Source organism: Danio rerio, chromosome 21 (assembly GCF_049306965.1).
Source record: "Danio rerio strain Tuebingen ecotype United States chromosome 21, GRCz12tu, whole genome shotgun sequence".
Classification (NCBI taxonomy): domain Eukaryota; kingdom Metazoa; phylum Chordata; class Actinopteri; order Cypriniformes; family Danionidae; genus Danio; species Danio rerio.
Genome location: NC_133196.1, coordinates 17,047,408 through 17,065,897, shown reverse-complemented (window position 1 = coordinate 17,065,897; position 18,490 = coordinate 17,047,408). Strand labels below are relative to the sequence as shown.

The window sequence follows — 18,490 nt, the reverse complement described above, 5'->3', positions numbered from 1 at the left end:
TGGAAATAAAGTTGTTAGATCATGTAAACTTGCTCATGTTAACAAGCACATGTTTTGATTTTAATTTGCAAATGTTGAACTAAGATTAATACACATAGTACAACTATTGCTCATTATTAGTTCATGGCAGTAAATACATTAGCTGTTTTTGTTTCGATGAAATGAAAATCAAAGGGATACAATGCTGTTTTGGACCTTACTGATTTAAGAATTCATAATTTCAGAGGTATCTTTTTTTTCAACCCAGGCTCATTCTGAATACGCACCCCTATATACATTTCTGGAGAGCGCCAAATACATCCCAGGAGCAGTTTTTTTTTTGTTGCATTTTTTCATTTTGTAAATCCATCTAAGGCCGCTGTGTACGCTTTTTGAAATCTCAAATTTCTCTCACGAGTGCCGTTCACACCTGCTATCCTCACATAAATATAACAGAGGCCGGCGTTGTCTGACTGATAGACTGATCCACCGATTCATAAGCACTGATTAGCCTAAACCCAACTGAAAGTTTTAAAAAGCAATCCAGAAAAAGAAAAGCCCTTTGCCTGATTTTTACCACGTTTTCAGATTTGTAGTTTACTTATTTATTTAAATTTTTTGCTTGTTTTTTTGGTCTTACCTGCTTTCTGGAACCATTTCAGACTTGCCAGACTTGAACCCTATCGTTGTGGTCAGCTCCTCTGTGCGTCTCTTGTCCGCTGACTGCCACCAAACATACAAACACATCTGACTACTTTTATTAGGGGTGAATGCCACCAAACAAACAAACAAATTTTCAAATGTAAAGACCCCCACAACCACTTGTATATTACAGTACGTTAATCTGGCCTGGTTTTTACCACATTTTCAGATTTTACCACATTCTCACCCTGTTATTCACTCTTTTATTTTTATTTTCGGCTTCTGTTCTTGTCTTACCTGCTTTCTGGAACTGTTTATCACCGGACTTAACCCCGTCGTTGAGGTCAGCTCCTCTGTGCATCTCTTGTCCGCTGACTGCCACCTAACATACAAACACATTTTAAAATGTAAAGACCCCCACTACCTTACTACAGTATATTAATCTGGCCGTTTTTTTATCACATTTTCAGATTTTACCACATTCCCACCCTGTTATTTACTCTTTTATTTTTATTTTTGGCTTCTGTTTTTCTGTTTTTGTCTTACCCACTTTCTGGAACCGCCAGACTCGAACTCCGGTCGTGGTTAGCTCCTCTCTTCGTCTCAAGTACGCTGACGTACATGATAATGGGCTAACTGGACAACCTGGTAAAAACGGAGGTAAGCAGTCAGTGTGAAAAGGAACGGCATCATACCACCCCATAGCACTCGTTTAAAGGACGAAATGCAGCTATACATACTTCTGGCTACATAATTCACCATCTCCAGAAATGTATATAGGGATATGTTTTCAGAATGAGCCTATTTTGCATTTTTGTGACCCACTGAAGAAAGACAGACAGTTTTTGAAAGATGTGAGAGTAAATAATTGCTGTCAGAATTCTTATATAACTGGTAAACTACCCCTCTAAGAGCAATGCTTTAATTGACATTATGAGTTTACCATTTGTAGATGTCTGGTCAACACTACACATTTTGACAGATTTGCCCCATACATCTTTGTCAAATGCAGTTCCCACTGGACACAGAACTTCTATCTTATAATCTAAAATCAGTGAGGTCATGACCCAACCAGGAGAAGATGTTACATTTCAGAGCACTCATGTGTGTTACGGCAGAGTCCAAATGGTTTTAGTTTTCAGCTCAGCAGGGAGTGAGATGAAGACCCAGACAAAGAAAACCCGCAACAACCGCTGATTAAAACTGCCCTTTGATTTACGGCCCTTCCCATAAAATATCACAGCCCATAAATCTCACTTGGTTCTTCATCCAAATCAAGACACCCGCTGTAGGGCAGGCTAGTCTTTTGTGTCTGCATACTGTAAAGACAGAACAGAAGTCAAAACAGAACTGTTTTCCAAATCATGGGTATCGGACTACTTTCATTAGGAGTGAATGCCACCAAACATATTTTACAATGTAAAGACCCCACTACCAATTGTTTTATACAGTATGTTAATTTGGCTCATATTGCGAAACAACATATTCCTTTTTTCACCACCAGCTGACCCTTGCCCCATTAAATGTCTTTGTGTAATGGAGTAGACTTTAGGGTGTTTCTCCTCAGAGACATCTTTAGGGATCATCTTTAGCTTTGATCACTGTGTGCATTTGTCAAACTTTTGCTGCATTCACTTTTCCCTTAATACCTTATCAGTGGACTACTGCTAATCTCAGAGATGTTCAGTAGGCTTCAGGTCAATTTATGTTTGAAAGTGAAGCCTTTTTTCATAACTTGTAACATAGTGTTCTAACTACACTACCTGACAAAAGTCTTGTCGCCTGTCCAAGTTTTAGGAAAAACAAATAATAATTGAATTCTAGCTGATCATTTGGTATCAGAAGTGGTTTATATGAAAGGCAAAGGGCTCTAGATTCGCTTATTTTACCAAAATAAAATATGATCATGACTGGGCTGCCCAATCCTGGAGCACCTTGATCTTCTTTGCTTTCAGGAATTTTTTCTTTGATATAGAGGCTGAAGTAAGAGAAGGAGTGTTATCCTACTGAAGAATTTCTCCTCCCCTTTCTCCTGTGGTTTGTAATGTAACGGGCAGCACAAATGTCTTGATACCTCAAGTTGTTGATGTTGCCACCCACTCTGCAGATCTCTCGCACAACCCCATACTGAATGTAAACACCATGATTTTTCTATTACCAAACTTGACTCTTGGGTCCATGCCGGTCCCAACGGGTCTTCTGATGTGCCTTCCGAAACTTTTACAATTTATCAACTAGAAGTCAAGTTATTATTTGTTCCTTTTACAATTGGGATCAACGACAAGACTTTTGTCAGGTAGTGTAGATGTGACTACCTTCGCGACACGATAAAAGGTATCTTTTCCATGTTAATGTCGATTTTCCATCTGCAACGGCAATGTATGAAATTTCTATTTCAGAAATGCTTTCTATTTCCGTGACATCTTGGCAGAACAACGTTTACTACTTTGATAAAGAACACCTCAGGTAGAGATTATGTGCTTTATTCAGTGTTAAATGCTAACAATGTGAGTTTAAATACCATTTTAGGTGACATTTATTGCCATAATAAAAGCAGAAGAAAATAGTTTATCTCAGATCTTAAAAATAAAATAATTAGCAAATGGTTTGAAAATGAAAGCCAGAATGATGGATCAGTGCAAACCAACATCAGCAACAGCCAGTAGATTAAAAGCTTTTACATTTTCATCGGGATTGCAGTGACCGGTATTTGAATGTTTTTGTCATGTTGCGTCACTTTTGGTGCAGACAGCCAAATTGCTTGTTGCTGGAATCTCAACACATGCTCATTGTGGATATGTACCCATATGTATGTAGCCAGTGGTACATCTGGCTGCATTTCATCTTTAAAACAAACGCTACAGCGCAGGACGTGGAGTGGATTTGACTGTGACTATGTAGTTTGAGTATAGAATGGTTCCAGAAACCAGGTAAAGCAAAAGCAAAAAAATAAATGAATAAATAAATAAACAACAGGTTAAAACGTGGTGAAATCACACGGCTACGATGGCTTTTCTTTTTCTAGATTGCTTTTGATAACACTATCGGTTGGGTTTAGGAAAGAAGTTGTCTGTGTCAATCTGTCAGTCAGTCAGTCAGCTGAACTGTATATTGTGCCCTCTGGTGGATTTATGAAAGAAGAGGATGCACAAGAGGAATTTGTGATCATCATAAAGTGTACACAATGGCCTCTGGTGGTTTTGCGAAAACAAAAACTGCAAGCAGACACATTACCCTGTCGCCAGAAATATAGACCTGGGTACATATCCGCAAATGAGCCTGGGTTGTTGAATCTTGTCATGTCACGTTGTTAGACACGGTGTACGGAATCTTATCATTGGCATCCTGCAATATATTCCAAAGATTGCATCAGTTTGGGTCAAATGCCGGGTCGGGGCTTTCTTTATGTGAATCATTCCTTTGTATCAAAGTAATGGTAAAAGAGTGTGTGGTTAAGAATATTGTGGCTAAAATTGTCAAACTGACACTAATGCCGAGTTCAGACTGCATGATTTTCAAACTAGTCGTGTCACAGATGTTTTCACACTGCATGACTATCTGGGCTGGCATTTCGTCGCTGCTTTGTTTACACTGCAAGATGGTTCGGCGACATGGACATTCACATTGCATGACTTTATTATAGGGAGAATTGCCGACAACTTTGTCCAAACTACGTCTCACAGCCAAAAACATGTAGTATATCTTTTGTTATTAACTACATAATGAGAAAGAAACCTTTAATGGGGTAGAACATGTACATGTTTGCTCACCTGGTGTTTAAAGGGAATTAGCCATTTCTCCTCAACGTTGATAATAAACTAATTTCTTTCTGTATGAAACGTCAAACAGACACGGGTGCTCCTGAGTCCTGTCAAACCTCCACTAGTTTTTCCTCCATTTCGTGGGTCCAAATAAACCGAAAAAGAGCGCTTTTAACTTCTCCCCCAGCCTCCCAGTGACCTGCAGCAGTTATACACACACGCACACACAAGTGAAAGCTGCTCTCTCATTGGCTGTAGACGATCGCCGATGTTATTTTCAGTCAAAACTCAATTCACACGGCATGATTTGAATCGCCGACAGCTCCAGATATTTAGCATGCCAAATATCTCACAGGCATCGGCGACTCATCGGCGATTCTCTCAGATCGCATCTTTGATCGTTTATACTGTGTGATTGTCACTCATGTGCACGAGCAGCGATTTGCCTGTGATTTCAGGCATTTGTCGGCGATTTTTCAAAACCTGTCGGCGAGCCAAAATCGGGGCTAAAATCACGCAGTCTGAACTAGGCATTACAGAGCAGAACAGTTATTCCAAATGCAAAAGCAAACAACAAGAATTTGACTGGAGATTACCAAAATAAATTCAGTGGACAAACTTGCGCAGACTAATCGTTCACCTAAAGAATAGCAATGTGCGCTAACAAATTCTACATTGTAAAATTTGATTTCAAGTGGAATCAGATGTTTATAATTTTCATGGCTGAATGGTTGTATTTGAAATCAGAAGCCTGCTGGATGGACTGGAGCGAGACAAGGAAGTGACCATTACTAATTGCCGTTGAAGTTCAAGCCCTTGAAAACACAGTGTGCAATTTGTATAGGAGATGCTGCTTCATCAGAATCTGATGTCAAGACAGCAACACACGCACATACTTTATCCTCTGCAAACCCCAGTCAGCACCATTCTAATGCTGTGCGACTATGAGCATTGATGACTCACGTCTCTGAAGGTTGTTTTTGGCCTGTATCACCTCACTCTGTAATTTATCCCCTTACTTAATGATGGACTGTACATGTGCACAATAAACTCAAAACACACAAACCCCATCCTACCCCAAATGTCATGCTGTCGTTCTGAGTTTATTTTAATGAGTCCACATGACCTTTAGTACTGTTAGTCTACCGGGAATATGTTCATCATGTCACGTTTGCAGTTTTGAGTTCCGCAGTCATTTTGCATGGTTGCAAGTCTGGTGTAAGAGTACTTTCAGTGCATCTGATGAATGAGTTCATCCGTTACCATAATCATCAGACCGTTCGGTTTAAAGCTGAAGCCCTAATATACTTCAAGTGAAATTGAAGAATGAGATGTTTCTTAATATTCATTTTTTTAAATGCCGTAATTTTAGTTGTACGTTCACAATATTGAGAGGAAAACATGCAGCACATATTTACATATTCATTTAAACTTTATCCTCAGGAATGTGGGTGATGTTGGGATGTTGTTCACTTTTAAGAGTAACTTCTGCTCATGTGTTTTCAGACTTCTTTCACCTCTCAAGAACAAAAATATTTTTGTTGTAGGCAGACTGGGATTTATGGCATTTACGCAATTTAGAGTGTAGAGTTTAAAGTTAATTTATTAGTTTTTTTTTTTTAAAGAAATAATGTATGGTCAAAAAGTCTGCATTTGTTTAATACAGGAAAAACCTAAATATTGTGTAATAAAAGTAAAATAAAATGCATATAAAATTAAGTTTATAGATTTAAAAAATAGCAATACATTTTAATATATTTAAAAGATTATTAATCTAATTTCTTTAGTCGTTCAATGTCAAACAATCTGAAATCATTCCAATATTCTCCTGTTTAGTGCCCATAAAAATAAAAACGTTCAAATGATGTTGATATGAAATCTTAACATTTTGTAATACTATTACAAATGGCTTTACTGACACATTTGATGCATTTTATGCATTATTTTAGAATAAAAGCATTAATATGTTAAAGGAATTATTAATTGTAATGACTATTTTTAGCAGTTGTGTATACACTTTCCGGCCACTTTATTAGGTACACCTCACTAGTACCGAGTTTGACCCTCTTTTGCCTTCAGAACTGCCTTAATCCATTTGATTCATCAAGATACTAGAAATATTCCTCATAGATTTTGGTCCATATTGACATGCAGTGGCTGCAGATTTGTTGGCTGCTCATCCATGATGCGAATTTTCCATTCCACCACATCCCAAAGGTGCTCTATTGGATTGATCTCTGGTGACTGTGGAAGCCATTTGAGTACAGTGAACTCATTGTCATGCTCAAGAAACCAGTCTGAGATCATTTGCACTTTATGACATGGCGCGTTATCCTGCTGGAAGTAGTAGCCATCAGAAAATGAGCACACTGTGGTGTGCACAACAATACCCAAGTAGGCTGTGGCATTGACACAATGCTTAAACGGTATAAATGGGCCCAAAGTGTGCCATGAAAATATCCCTCCACACCATTACACCACCACTAGCAGCCTGAACTGTTGATACAAGGCAGGATGGATCAATGCTTTCATGTTGTTGACGCCGAATTCTGACCCGACCATCCGAATGTTGCAGCAGAAATTGAGATACATAAGACCAGGCAACGTTTTACTAATTTTCTATTGTCCAATGTTGGTGAGCCTGTACAAATCGTAGCCTCAGTTTCCTGTTCTTAGCTGACAGGAGTGGGACCCGGTGTGGTCATCTGTTGCTGTAGCCCATCCACTTCAAGGTTGGAAATGTTGTGCCTTCAGAGATGCTGTTCTGCATACCTCGGTTGTAACGAGTGGTTATTTGAGTTACTGTTGCCTTTCTATCAGCTCGAACTAGTCTGGCCATTCTCCTCTGGCCTCTGGCATCAACACGTTCAAAGTCACTTAAATCACCTTTCTTCCCCATTCTGACGCTCGGTTTGAACTGCAGCAGATCGTCTTGACCATGTCTACATGCCTAAATGCATTGAGTTGCTGCCATGTGATGGAAATTTCTGTTAACGAGCAGTTGGACAGGTGTACCTAATAAAGTGGCCGGGGAGTGTATATCCATGTACGGACTAATGGGTCGCTTTAACATGATATTATGAAGTTAACATGCTGCTTGTAAATAAACAACTGGCACATTATTATATAATGTTTATTTTATTCTTTTAACATTATCTTGATAAAATAAAATGCATAATGATGTGCTCATTATTCATTTCATAGAGGTCTCTTGTGGTCCCATTGGGGTCCCTGTACCCGAATATTTAAAAAAAACTGACCTAAAACTTTTGGGGTAACAGAATTACGTGGCTGTGAAAAGTCACTAATCTAAAACTGCTTTACATTAGATCTGTTCTTCTGTGAGAGTAGCCAGATTCATTCAAGTATAATGACTTGATCCCAGAATCAGTATATAGGAAGTAGGAATTCTCTCATTAAAGCAGAGCATGTGACAGGACAATGTTTAAATCCACAGACTAGCACACTGGGCTCTCTCCCGCTGTCATATAGCTCCTGTCTGGGCTTGCAGACTGCAGAGGCCCCTCGTTCTGAAACGGTTTTGTGGCTCCAACATGCAGCCCCAGAGCGATCCCTGTCCCACTGAGCTCATAATGACCAGAGGTGTCCATGCATGAAAACAACACAGATGTATAGCAGTAACTATAGCTGCAGGTCAGGAGCTAAACAATACGTTAGATGTGGTGCTGTAAGACATTTCACTGTTTTGTTTTTATAAATACACCAAAGGGTTTTAGGATTTATGGAACGTGATACAGACTTGTGGTCTGAGCATAAACGTGCACAGTGGGGATTCTGCTTGTGAAAATAAGCATGCATGCCTCCATCACTCAGCAAGGTTTATAATGCAGCTCGTCTTTCATCTGAGAGAAGTTTAAAACCTCTGGGCTCAATCCATGAGGGACAAAAGTAGCATTTTAAGTAGGGCTTTATAAAATATGTATAGATTTTCACAATTTTATTTGAATAATGAAATTATTTCAAATAATTTTCTTCTGTCCTTTTTGTTTTTAAGTACATTTTAATCACTAATATAAACTGTACTAATTAAAAACATGCGCAATTATGGAAATTATGAAACTCCATTTCAAGTTAAAAAAAGGTATAATAATAATTTAATAATAATAATAATTATATATATATATATATATATATATATATATATATATATATATATATATATATATATATATATATATATATATATATATATATATATATTTTTTTTTTTGGATTGCTATTAAATGTTTACAACATGTTTAAACCTGTAAAAATCAAAACTTATCATGGAAGAATGTTTGCATAATTATTCCTTAAAATGTATGTCTTGTAGTATTAAATTATTATTGTTATAAAGTCACTAATGCAGTGTATTGTGAATTGTTCTGCCAAAGACAAGTAACAAGAGCCTCGAAATTTGATGATATCTTTGTCTGTAAGGCTTATGCACTTAAACGAACCCAGATAGGGGTGCCATCACTGTCACAATATCAAATATCCCAGTTGTTTTGCCGTTGTGGTCCAAGTGTAGCAGTTGTGGTGGGTATCGTACCTAATCCACAACTAGTCAAACATTCAGATTGTGCTTGTGTCTTTTCAGAACAGCAGGATTCTAAGGGAGTAACAGTGCATGTATTCATGCCAAACGTTTTCAATGCAGGTTACATGTACTGAAGAAATACTGTGTTGCTTTCACCACAGAAAGAACAGAGAATAATTTGAAACTTTTAGATTTATAAAGCGTGATTCAAAAATAGGATCATTTTTCAAATCCATTCAACATGCTTCTGATTTGAATGTAATATCTTTACAATTCTGTCTGTTTTATCAGGAAATTCAATCAATAAATCGTTTAATGTGGAGTGACAGATCACTGAATAGGGAAACAACCCAGTAGGCATACAACAGCATAAGAAGTTAATATTAGGTTTAATATTAGGTTCAATTTGATTTTGGTAGTGTTGTCAGGTGATCAAAATTTTATGTCTAATCAGCATCTAAGCACAACGTTATTTTGAAGTCCAATAACGACGTTGATATTGTTGATTTTAGGTTGTGTTGGAATGTGACCAAAATCAAATGTCGAGCTAACATCTTAAAGTCATATTGACATCAAATACTGAACCTGCGTCCCAAATGGCACACTACACATTATGCACTTATTTACTATTCAGTTATGCACTTACACTCTTAAAAGCATAGTATACTGTATGTACAGTATGTAGTGTCATCCCAAATGGAACAGTTTACTTTTTGCTATGAGTATAACCCCATTCACCATCAGGAGGCGGTATAATCAATCTCATAGGAGAATTTTGCTTTCATAATCTAAAATAAATAATCCAACATGAGCAAAGCTGCAGTCGATGAGTGTGTAAAGTGTCCAACATTCCACACTTCATTTTCCTGTTTGAATAAGTGCATCATCCAGGTAATTAAAGTGCGCTTACTATTTTTAGAGTTTTCAGTGTGAATGTACTTACACTATTTATATTCCAAAAGGGCGTAGAATAGTGCATAAGTATGCGATTTGGGCGCACTGTGATATTTATTCTTCAAGTATAGCAACCAAAATCCAACGTCTGATAGACATCATAGTGGTAGCGTCCACACAAAGTCTGGTAACTAAAAGCTGTAACATGATTAGATGTTGATATTTGGTTGATTTTAGGTTGGATGTTGGACATTGACATCAGACTGACATTTGGTTTTGACGTCAACCCGAGTTTCATTTCCAAACAAAATGCAACGTCCTCATGACATTGGGGCACAACATCTATTTGACATCATGCTGACATCAATCTGACATCAAGAGTCAAATCCAATCCAATTCCAATCATTCCTTGGCCTCTACTACTAGTTATAGCATGAATAAAAATATAAACATCTAAGGTTTTATGAAACTGCACTACATTTACCTGGACTACTTTGGTGTCAACAGATTAGGAATTAAGAGCATTTCTCTAAATATATGCACTAAATTACCTTAAACGTCCATAAAATTTTAGTAAATCAGACATAAAAAGAAGTCACTTTGTAATTTTATAATTCCAACAATGAACTGGAGTAGAAATAAACCTTGATATTAATACGAAAACTGTCTAATCCTAATTTATTGATGTTGTTTATCGTAATAATCCTATTTAGAAGGGAAAATAAAACTGTAACAACATTTATTTAAAGAGAACATCTAAAGATTGTGTCCAGTAAATCCATGTTAATGAAAGAGTTTATGTTTTATTTTCTATTGTAGTGAAATACAATAGCATACCAAACTGTGTCTTCAAATCTTGTGTACATACTCAACAATAATTTTTATAAACTATTACAACCTTATGACATTCTGATCTGGGTCCTTTGGTTTACCACTCTGTTTAAATACAAAGGATTATTGGAGTAATGCACCGGATACCTGTATGAAGTGAAAATTCAAAAAGACATGGGTGGTCTTTTAATGAGCATTTATGAGTGTTTGGGGTTCTGTTCTGTACAGGATCATTCAGTCCCCCAGGCAGATGAATCTGGAGAGAGTCAGATACGTGATAAGAGAAGCACTGCGGGCCTGGAGTGATGAAACTCCTCTAAACTTTACTGAAGTCCTCAGCGGCCGGGCTGATATCATGTTTGATTTTTACAGGTAATAAAATAAGATGTTTTACTCTCTGAGATTTACTTTACATGTGTCAGAATTGATGATGAAATGTTTTCAAGCTGGTCAGGGGTTTCTTGCTTTTTTTTTATTTCATCAGTATTATCATCTACTGTAATTGGCTAATGCATCAAAACATTCTGAATGATATATAGGCAACTTTCAACTTCATTTCTAAAATTTGGAGGTTGCTTTCAGATAAATTACATTTCTTAATGAACAATTTTAGGGCTATTGTTCAGTCTGCAGTGTTACATTCAGATTTTTTTCTGATATGATTATTAATTTAGTATGATCAAGAAACACTTCTTAACATCAACTTAATACTTTGTGATACTTGACTCTTTGATAAATAGAAAAATCAAACAGTTCATTAACAAATTATATATTCTGTATATTTTGTCATTTATTGTCACTTTCATTTTAAAATATTAAAACAATCTGATTTGTATTGCTGTATAGTCTCTTTAATATTGTAAATGTGAAGTATCATCACACTGCAGTAAAAAACAGAACATGTTCAGCTACTTCTTCGCTCAAGTCCACTGGACTAATATTTTATTACATTATATTATTTCTCCGGCCTCTCAGATTGTAAAACCAAATTGTCAACTATGAGATGTGTGAGCATTTAAACAAAGAAAACAATTTCTTTGGTTCTCAAACACAGACGTTTTTCATCTCCTCCTGAAGCAGGAGATTAGAGAGGGTGTCGTTTAGGATTATAGGTGGAAATTTACACTGCACATTCATTCATGCAGGTGTGTTACTTAAATTCCCATAGTAAAAAGCAGAACACCTGCATAGTTCAGCATATGGTCACGCAACACTGCGGCTCAAAATCCCAAAGTTTATTTCTTTTTGTGAAATATAACCTGGATGTTGGAAAGCGTGACTTTTGTTGTGTAGACTTCTGACTGCTGTTGAAGTTTTTCCTCAATCACAACACTCGAGGCACGCGTTCTCCAAGCTGTTCATTAAGAAATTCGAAATGCAAATCTTTCATGTTTTGATATTTTTTGATAAGGAATTTTATTGTTGTCAGGTAATTAGTTGTATTTCAAAATTTAAAAAATATATTGTTTGGCGCTTTATAATGCGGTGATTCTGAGCTGACGTGAGTCACGCGATGATAAGCGTATTTCAGGTAAACTTACTGATACATTTAAAACCAATTAAGATGACCGAATATAATCAGAGATGTACAAAAATAAAGTACAACTTACCAAAATGTATGTTGTGTAAGCGCCAAATACGTGTTTCAGCCGCAAAATAAGCTACGTCAGTAGAACAACATGTCACATGATATTACCTCATCGGAAACTTTGATTAAAGGCCTATTTGGGGTAAGGTATAATAAAATAAATTTAAATTACAGAATACCATTAAGACTAGACCTATTTGCATAGGTATATTGTAAATGTATTGAAGTTTTGCCAAATTGTATAAGACTGATTTGAGGTATCTCAAAATGTAATGTTTATAAAAGCCCCCATTTAGATTGTTAAATTTTGATATGATAACAATAATAATAATATAGAATGAAATATTTAAATTAAATACATAACTTAAAATTATGAAGCACAGCTGGGGACTTGCTTGCAAAAAGGGAGTCATGCACTGTGAAAAAGCTTTCTTTCATCTAAAAAAATACAAATAAAAAATTGGGTAATGGTTCACATCTAAATGACCCAATAAAAAATAAATAATTTACCTTAAACAACATATTCTATCTCCATGAGAACAATTTTATATAACCTGGTACAAATCATATTTGTCCTGTTGAGGATTATATTATATTTTTGTTCTAAACAAGAAGATATAGCTTTAATCAAAACAACATTTCCCATGAAATGTTCATTCATCCAATTAAACAAATTTAGGGTAATGGTTTCACATCTAAATTAGAAAAATAAATTATTCGCATTAAACAATATTTTTTAAGTACAATAAAGTACAAAGCATATTGAGTTTGGTCAAAATAAATATTTCTCAGTTGAGCTCTTAATCAAAATCGTTCATATTTAACCATGTTTTGATCTTAAAATATTCATTCATTCTTTTTCTTGTCGGCTTAGTCCCTTTATTAATCCGGGGTCGCCACAGCGGAATGAACCGCCAACACATATCCAACACATTTTTACGCAGCGGATGCCCTTCCAGCTGCAACCCATCTCTGGGGAACGACTTAAATTATATTACTTGAAAATAAAACAAATAATATTAAAATGAAATGAAAGTTACATTTTTAAATGGAGAAAGTACTACTTGAGAAATTTTTAGCATGTTTTACAGCATTCTAAACACCAGACCAATATAAATGTCATGTCTCTTTCTATGGGACATTTTGTTTTACTTAGGATCTTTTCCTGCAGTGCTTTATTTTCTCTGAAAATTAAAGTTCCTTAAAATTTGGCTTCCTGTTAAAGCCCAAATGTACATTTATTATGTTTCTGAAAAATGCATGTTTGAAGATATAATGAGGGATGTCAGATTCTACAGATTTCACCAATGGCATTGCAGTGAACTAAACATTTGTGGCTTTGTTTAAGCCACATTATTGGCCTTCTTTGACCTTTCAGGTCTGCCAAACGTAAGATCTATGATCCTGCAAGTCTTGTGTGTAATTTTACCCCATTTGCAATTTTCGCAGTGGAAAATTAGGGGAGCATGTGGCTTGTACCATTCAGCCCCTTATTGGACTTTGCCATTTTATAATTGAGCTGTAAAATCAAAGGCATCTTAAAAAACGCTGTGTTTTGACAGCTACAGTACTAAAATACATTGCATTTGTATGGTAGTCACAGCGGTCTCTCATAAGCTCATTATTCTCAACAATTCATTCAATGCAATGAAGTAGTCTTATAGAATTAATTTTAGTGATCAACTCATTAAAGGAATAAGAACTGCTGTTATTGTGCTTTTGTCTAAGAGACTGTGTTTCACATTCAGGTATTCACATGGGGACTACCTTAATTTTGATGGACCAGGAGGAATTCTGGCACATGCCTTTTTCCCCAGAACATACCGGGAGGGAGAAATTCACTTTGACATGGATGAGTCTTGGACATTAGGCAACAGTATGGGTGAGTAAGAGTCCTGGTTTATCTCATACCATGAATGAGACAATACATGACTTAAACAAAATGAAAACATGAAAAAAACAAGCAGCATTTGGCACATCAACAGAGATTGAACAAAACGGCATGCTTCTAGCAGAACAAAATTGTAGCTAAAGATACATCTCAGTAGCTGCGTCCCAAATGGCACACTATACACTATGCACTCATGCACTATGTACTTATACACTTACACACTCAACAGGATAGTACATGTATGTAGTGTCGTCCCAAATGGCACACTAATGGTTTTTACTAAGCGGAAATTCAAACCGTTTCCCTAATGACGTTTGACGGTTGCCAAATAAGTGAAATAAACGACCGAATTATCAAATATTACCTGCCGTCAGTATAACCGCATTCACCATCGGGAGGCGCTATAATCACTCTCGTAGGAGAATTTTGCTTTCACCATCCAAAATAAATAAAGTTACTCAACATGTGCACTCGATAGCCCCGCCCCTTCCGCTACGTAAGGAAACCTGCGGTCGTTGAGTGCGTGAAGTGTCCATCATTCCACACTTCATTTTAGCGGCTGAATGAGTGCATCATCTGGGTAATTAAAGTGCTCTTATTATTTTTAAAGTTTTCAGTATGAACGCACTACTTACACTATTTATACTACAAAATGGTGTAGAATAGTGCATAAGTATGCGATTTGGGACGCATGCTGCATTTGGGATGCAGGTTGATCTATACTGTATGTTGAGTAGTTTTAGTTACCTGAGATCTGTATCCTAAGGAAGGATGAGACAACTCAGCAACTCGTTGTGAGAATGGAGATGCATATTTGTGACAGTCTGTCAGATAAATATGCCTAAAACACTTTAATATTTTAGAAAAGGTAGTTAAAGTTTGCATAACGAATGATTGATCTTATCTACCCTAGATCCACCCATAAGTAAATATGCAGCCTATATTTTGATTACCTGACCGGCGCATTAATGTCAGCACCCGTTGATATAATTGAGAAATGATGTGCTCCTGTTGCACAGTGTCACCCACATGATGGAAATCGTTGTAAAAAACGAGAAAATATTCAACATGCTAGACTTTCTGTGATGGAGTCATGATGCGTCGCAGACATTGTTCAGTTGTCATAACCTATGCCATATTAGACAAGAAGAAAAGATTGGCTCTTGTGTCACGACACCCTTCGTCAAGGAAATCGTGCCGAAATCGTGAAAAATTTGTGTGATCTGACTGGGGCTCTGGTCTACCTAAGTTTTTGCAACGTCCCAACTCGTATACTTATACTAAACCCTAAAAGTATGTACTTTTTTGTGTGAAGGAATTTTTTTTTTTACTTTTGTTTAACAGAATGGTATGCAATCTTTGGGACATACTTCTTCCTCGATAACAGATTGTTGTGTTGCTGAGTTATGAGCCCTGTCAATCATCCACTTATCATCCACATTTCTGTCATATTTAATTTCCTACCTTATTGGAGAAGCAGTAGCAGGTTTATCTCCCATTCATGAGTATTTCATGTAGGCAAATCTCCTCAGTTCTGGATAATTATGCATTCAGGCCTTAATGTCCAAACACGTCTTTTAAGTTCAGTATTGTGGTTGCAGATTAAATATAACACAAAAAAATGTGATTTAAATATTTTATGGGTGGCATTGCGCATTCATCATGTTTGTAGTTTATTTTCCCGCGTTGTTCACTCGCGTTTGTAATTCAAATTTTTTATTTTTTTTACCAGAAATAGTAAACCATCCGGGAACCTTTGAACATACTATGATCAGGGACTAATTTTGTTTTAAAATTCTATTTAGGACGGATAGTATGCGAATTGGGATGCAGCATGTCTTGTAATCAATATCATGGTAACAAGATTGCTATTGTTATGAATATGCTTACAGTGTGTTCATATGAACAAACAATTGGTAGAATAGAACATGCTGTTGTAGGGTTTTGTTCCTGAATGAATCAGTGTTTTTGAATGAATCATTTGATTGAATGGTTCAAGGCTCAGCAAACTTTCACATGACTTCAATTGAATAAAAGTATTTTGTGCATTTTTGATATTTTAAAGTTGCATATACATCAATATAACAAGAAAATTTGAAATGCTGCATTATTCATGCCAGGCCAAGTATTTGGTGATGTCACTTTGAGAAGAAGCAGTTCTGTAGTTCACGATTGTTTGTTGTGGTTGTAGTCCACGATTCTCAGTCATTGATCCGGTCACTCTTATCCTACCTGAATAGATCAGTGATTTGGATGAATTGGTTCAGAGAATGATCAAAGAATTTAGCCTGTTTTTCATTCTGCAGTCCTTATACCTATGCACTAATCCTTTCAAGTGCTTACTTTACAGAGTGAAAGCTTCAAAGGGTGCAGGGGAACAAATAAAAGTGTTACTTGAAACACATTTCTCTGTAATCTGTCACAAAATAAACATGTGCAAAGAATCATGGGAGCAAAAAGGTGAAGTTTTGAGGACTTTGATTTGAAACAAGGCTTCAATATGGAAGCTGTTATAGTTCTCACTCTGAAGCGCTCTTTGTAGGCGGATTTATTCCATTTGGAACACATGCTCATAAAACTCGGTCAATACCATCTTGCTAATTTTTATTCCAAACGAATGGGTTTCGACAGAAACACACTTGCACGCTGTAATTATTAGGCATTATATGCAATTTTAAAACTTTTCAAAAATATTTCATTTCTTCACTAGGTACTGACCTCCTCCAGGTAGCAACTCATGAAATTGGCCACGTTCTAGGACTCCAGCATTCTAAAGTACCAGGTGCAGTGATGGCACCTTTCTACACCTTCTCCAACCCTGTCCGACTAAGTGAAGATGACAAACGAGGCATACAGGCCTTGTATGGATCCAAACGTTCAGATGAAACAGTAAAGGCGGCAGAGAGACGACCCACATTCACAGAAAGAAATGAGATTGACGCAACATTTGTGAGTGAAACTGACTCTCCTTGGTCTTTGAAATTGGTTTCTTGGATTTCATGCTGATTTATTTTCTTCTTCTCAGTTTCCACCTGTCCACCCAAATCCTTCTCATCCCGATGCTTGCCAGACCAACTTCGATGCTGTATCCATGATCCGAGGCGAGCTGTTTTTCTTTAAGTCGGGTTATGTGTGGCGGATCCGTGATGGTAAACTCCAGGCGGGATATCCTGCACTGGCATCAAGACACTGGAGAGGAATTCCAGACAACATTGATGCTGCTTTTGAGGACATGTCTGGGAATATATGGTTTTTCCAAGGTAAGCTGTCCCAAATGAAGACACTGCCATTTAAAAGTTTTGGGTTAGTAGGAAATATTTTAAAACCCACTTTATATTAGGTGTCTTTACACTTAAATTAATCAGTTGGTACAATGTACTTGTGTCTTTACATTGTACTTATGACTGATTAAATGCATGCATGTGATTACAATGCATACAATGTAATATGTTTCTGTACATTTGTAAGTACACTGTTGACAATCCCTTACATCTTAACCCACACTTAAACCTACCCAGTCCCCCAAACCTGTCCCCAAGCCTGCTCGTATTTCAACTCAAGGGCACCAGAAGTATTCTGCAATGCATTATAAACACAGTGAGTACGTTGTATTTATTTTTTGATGCAAGTACATAGTAGTAAAGGCCACCTAGTATAAAGTGGGACCAACATTTTACTGTTATGCTACAAACCATGAAGAAATTGCTGTGAGATCTGTTAGTGTGATGCCATGCCAGATTACTCGAGAAACATTTCATTACCACGAAAAGTCTGGGAATAGCCCTGCCAAAGAATTTTGCAAGTATTTTAATGAAGATGATACCAGAGAAAGAGATAAACGGAGGTGGAGTACAAGGAAGTTAGCTTGCTATTTGTTTTGGTTTGATTTCTGTTGAAACTTCAATTATATAATCTCTTGTCATAACCATGCAAACATATAACTTGCATGGAAAAATTTAGATCTGCAAAAGCATGCAAATGTTATAGAAATATATAGAATCCTGCAATAACAACAGAGCGTCTGTCACCAAAGTCTTGTATATTTATAATCCAGAAGTCTTTCAGTGACCTAATGTCACCCGCTTTGAATGTTATCATCAGATAGAATGGGCGTTATCAGTGGTTATCAGCCACAGAAGACTGTTATCAACCATCCACATGGTTAATCAGCTATACTAATAGATAAGACTCCAGATCCAGATCGGTTTTTACATTACTGTTTTAACATTACTGTGCAGGTTGGGTTTAGGTTTGGGGTAGACATTAATAAAAATACAATTAATGAGAAATTTTATAAATAAATAAGTCACAAAAAGCCCCTACTGGCCAATATCTATCAGCTGATAACCACAAATAATGCCAAT

General features: G+C 36.6%; 1 protein-coding gene across 1 annotated transcript in view; it reads left to right on the top strand.

Annotated features, from left to right (window-relative positions):
- The window catches only part of mmp11b (matrix metallopeptidase 11b), a 40,398-nt gene that overhangs the window by 17,235 nt on the left and 4,673 nt on the right, over positions 1-18,490 (top strand). The window contains exons 3-6 of the mRNA XM_689061.11: positions 10,876-11,019; positions 13,984-14,117; positions 16,837-17,075; positions 17,152-17,386. Of these exons, the coding sequence (XP_694153.4) occupies positions 10,876-11,019; positions 13,984-14,117; positions 16,837-17,075; positions 17,152-17,386 (752 nt within the window). The remainder of the gene's footprint in view (positions 1-10,875; positions 11,020-13,983; positions 14,118-16,836; positions 17,076-17,151; positions 17,387-18,490) is intronic.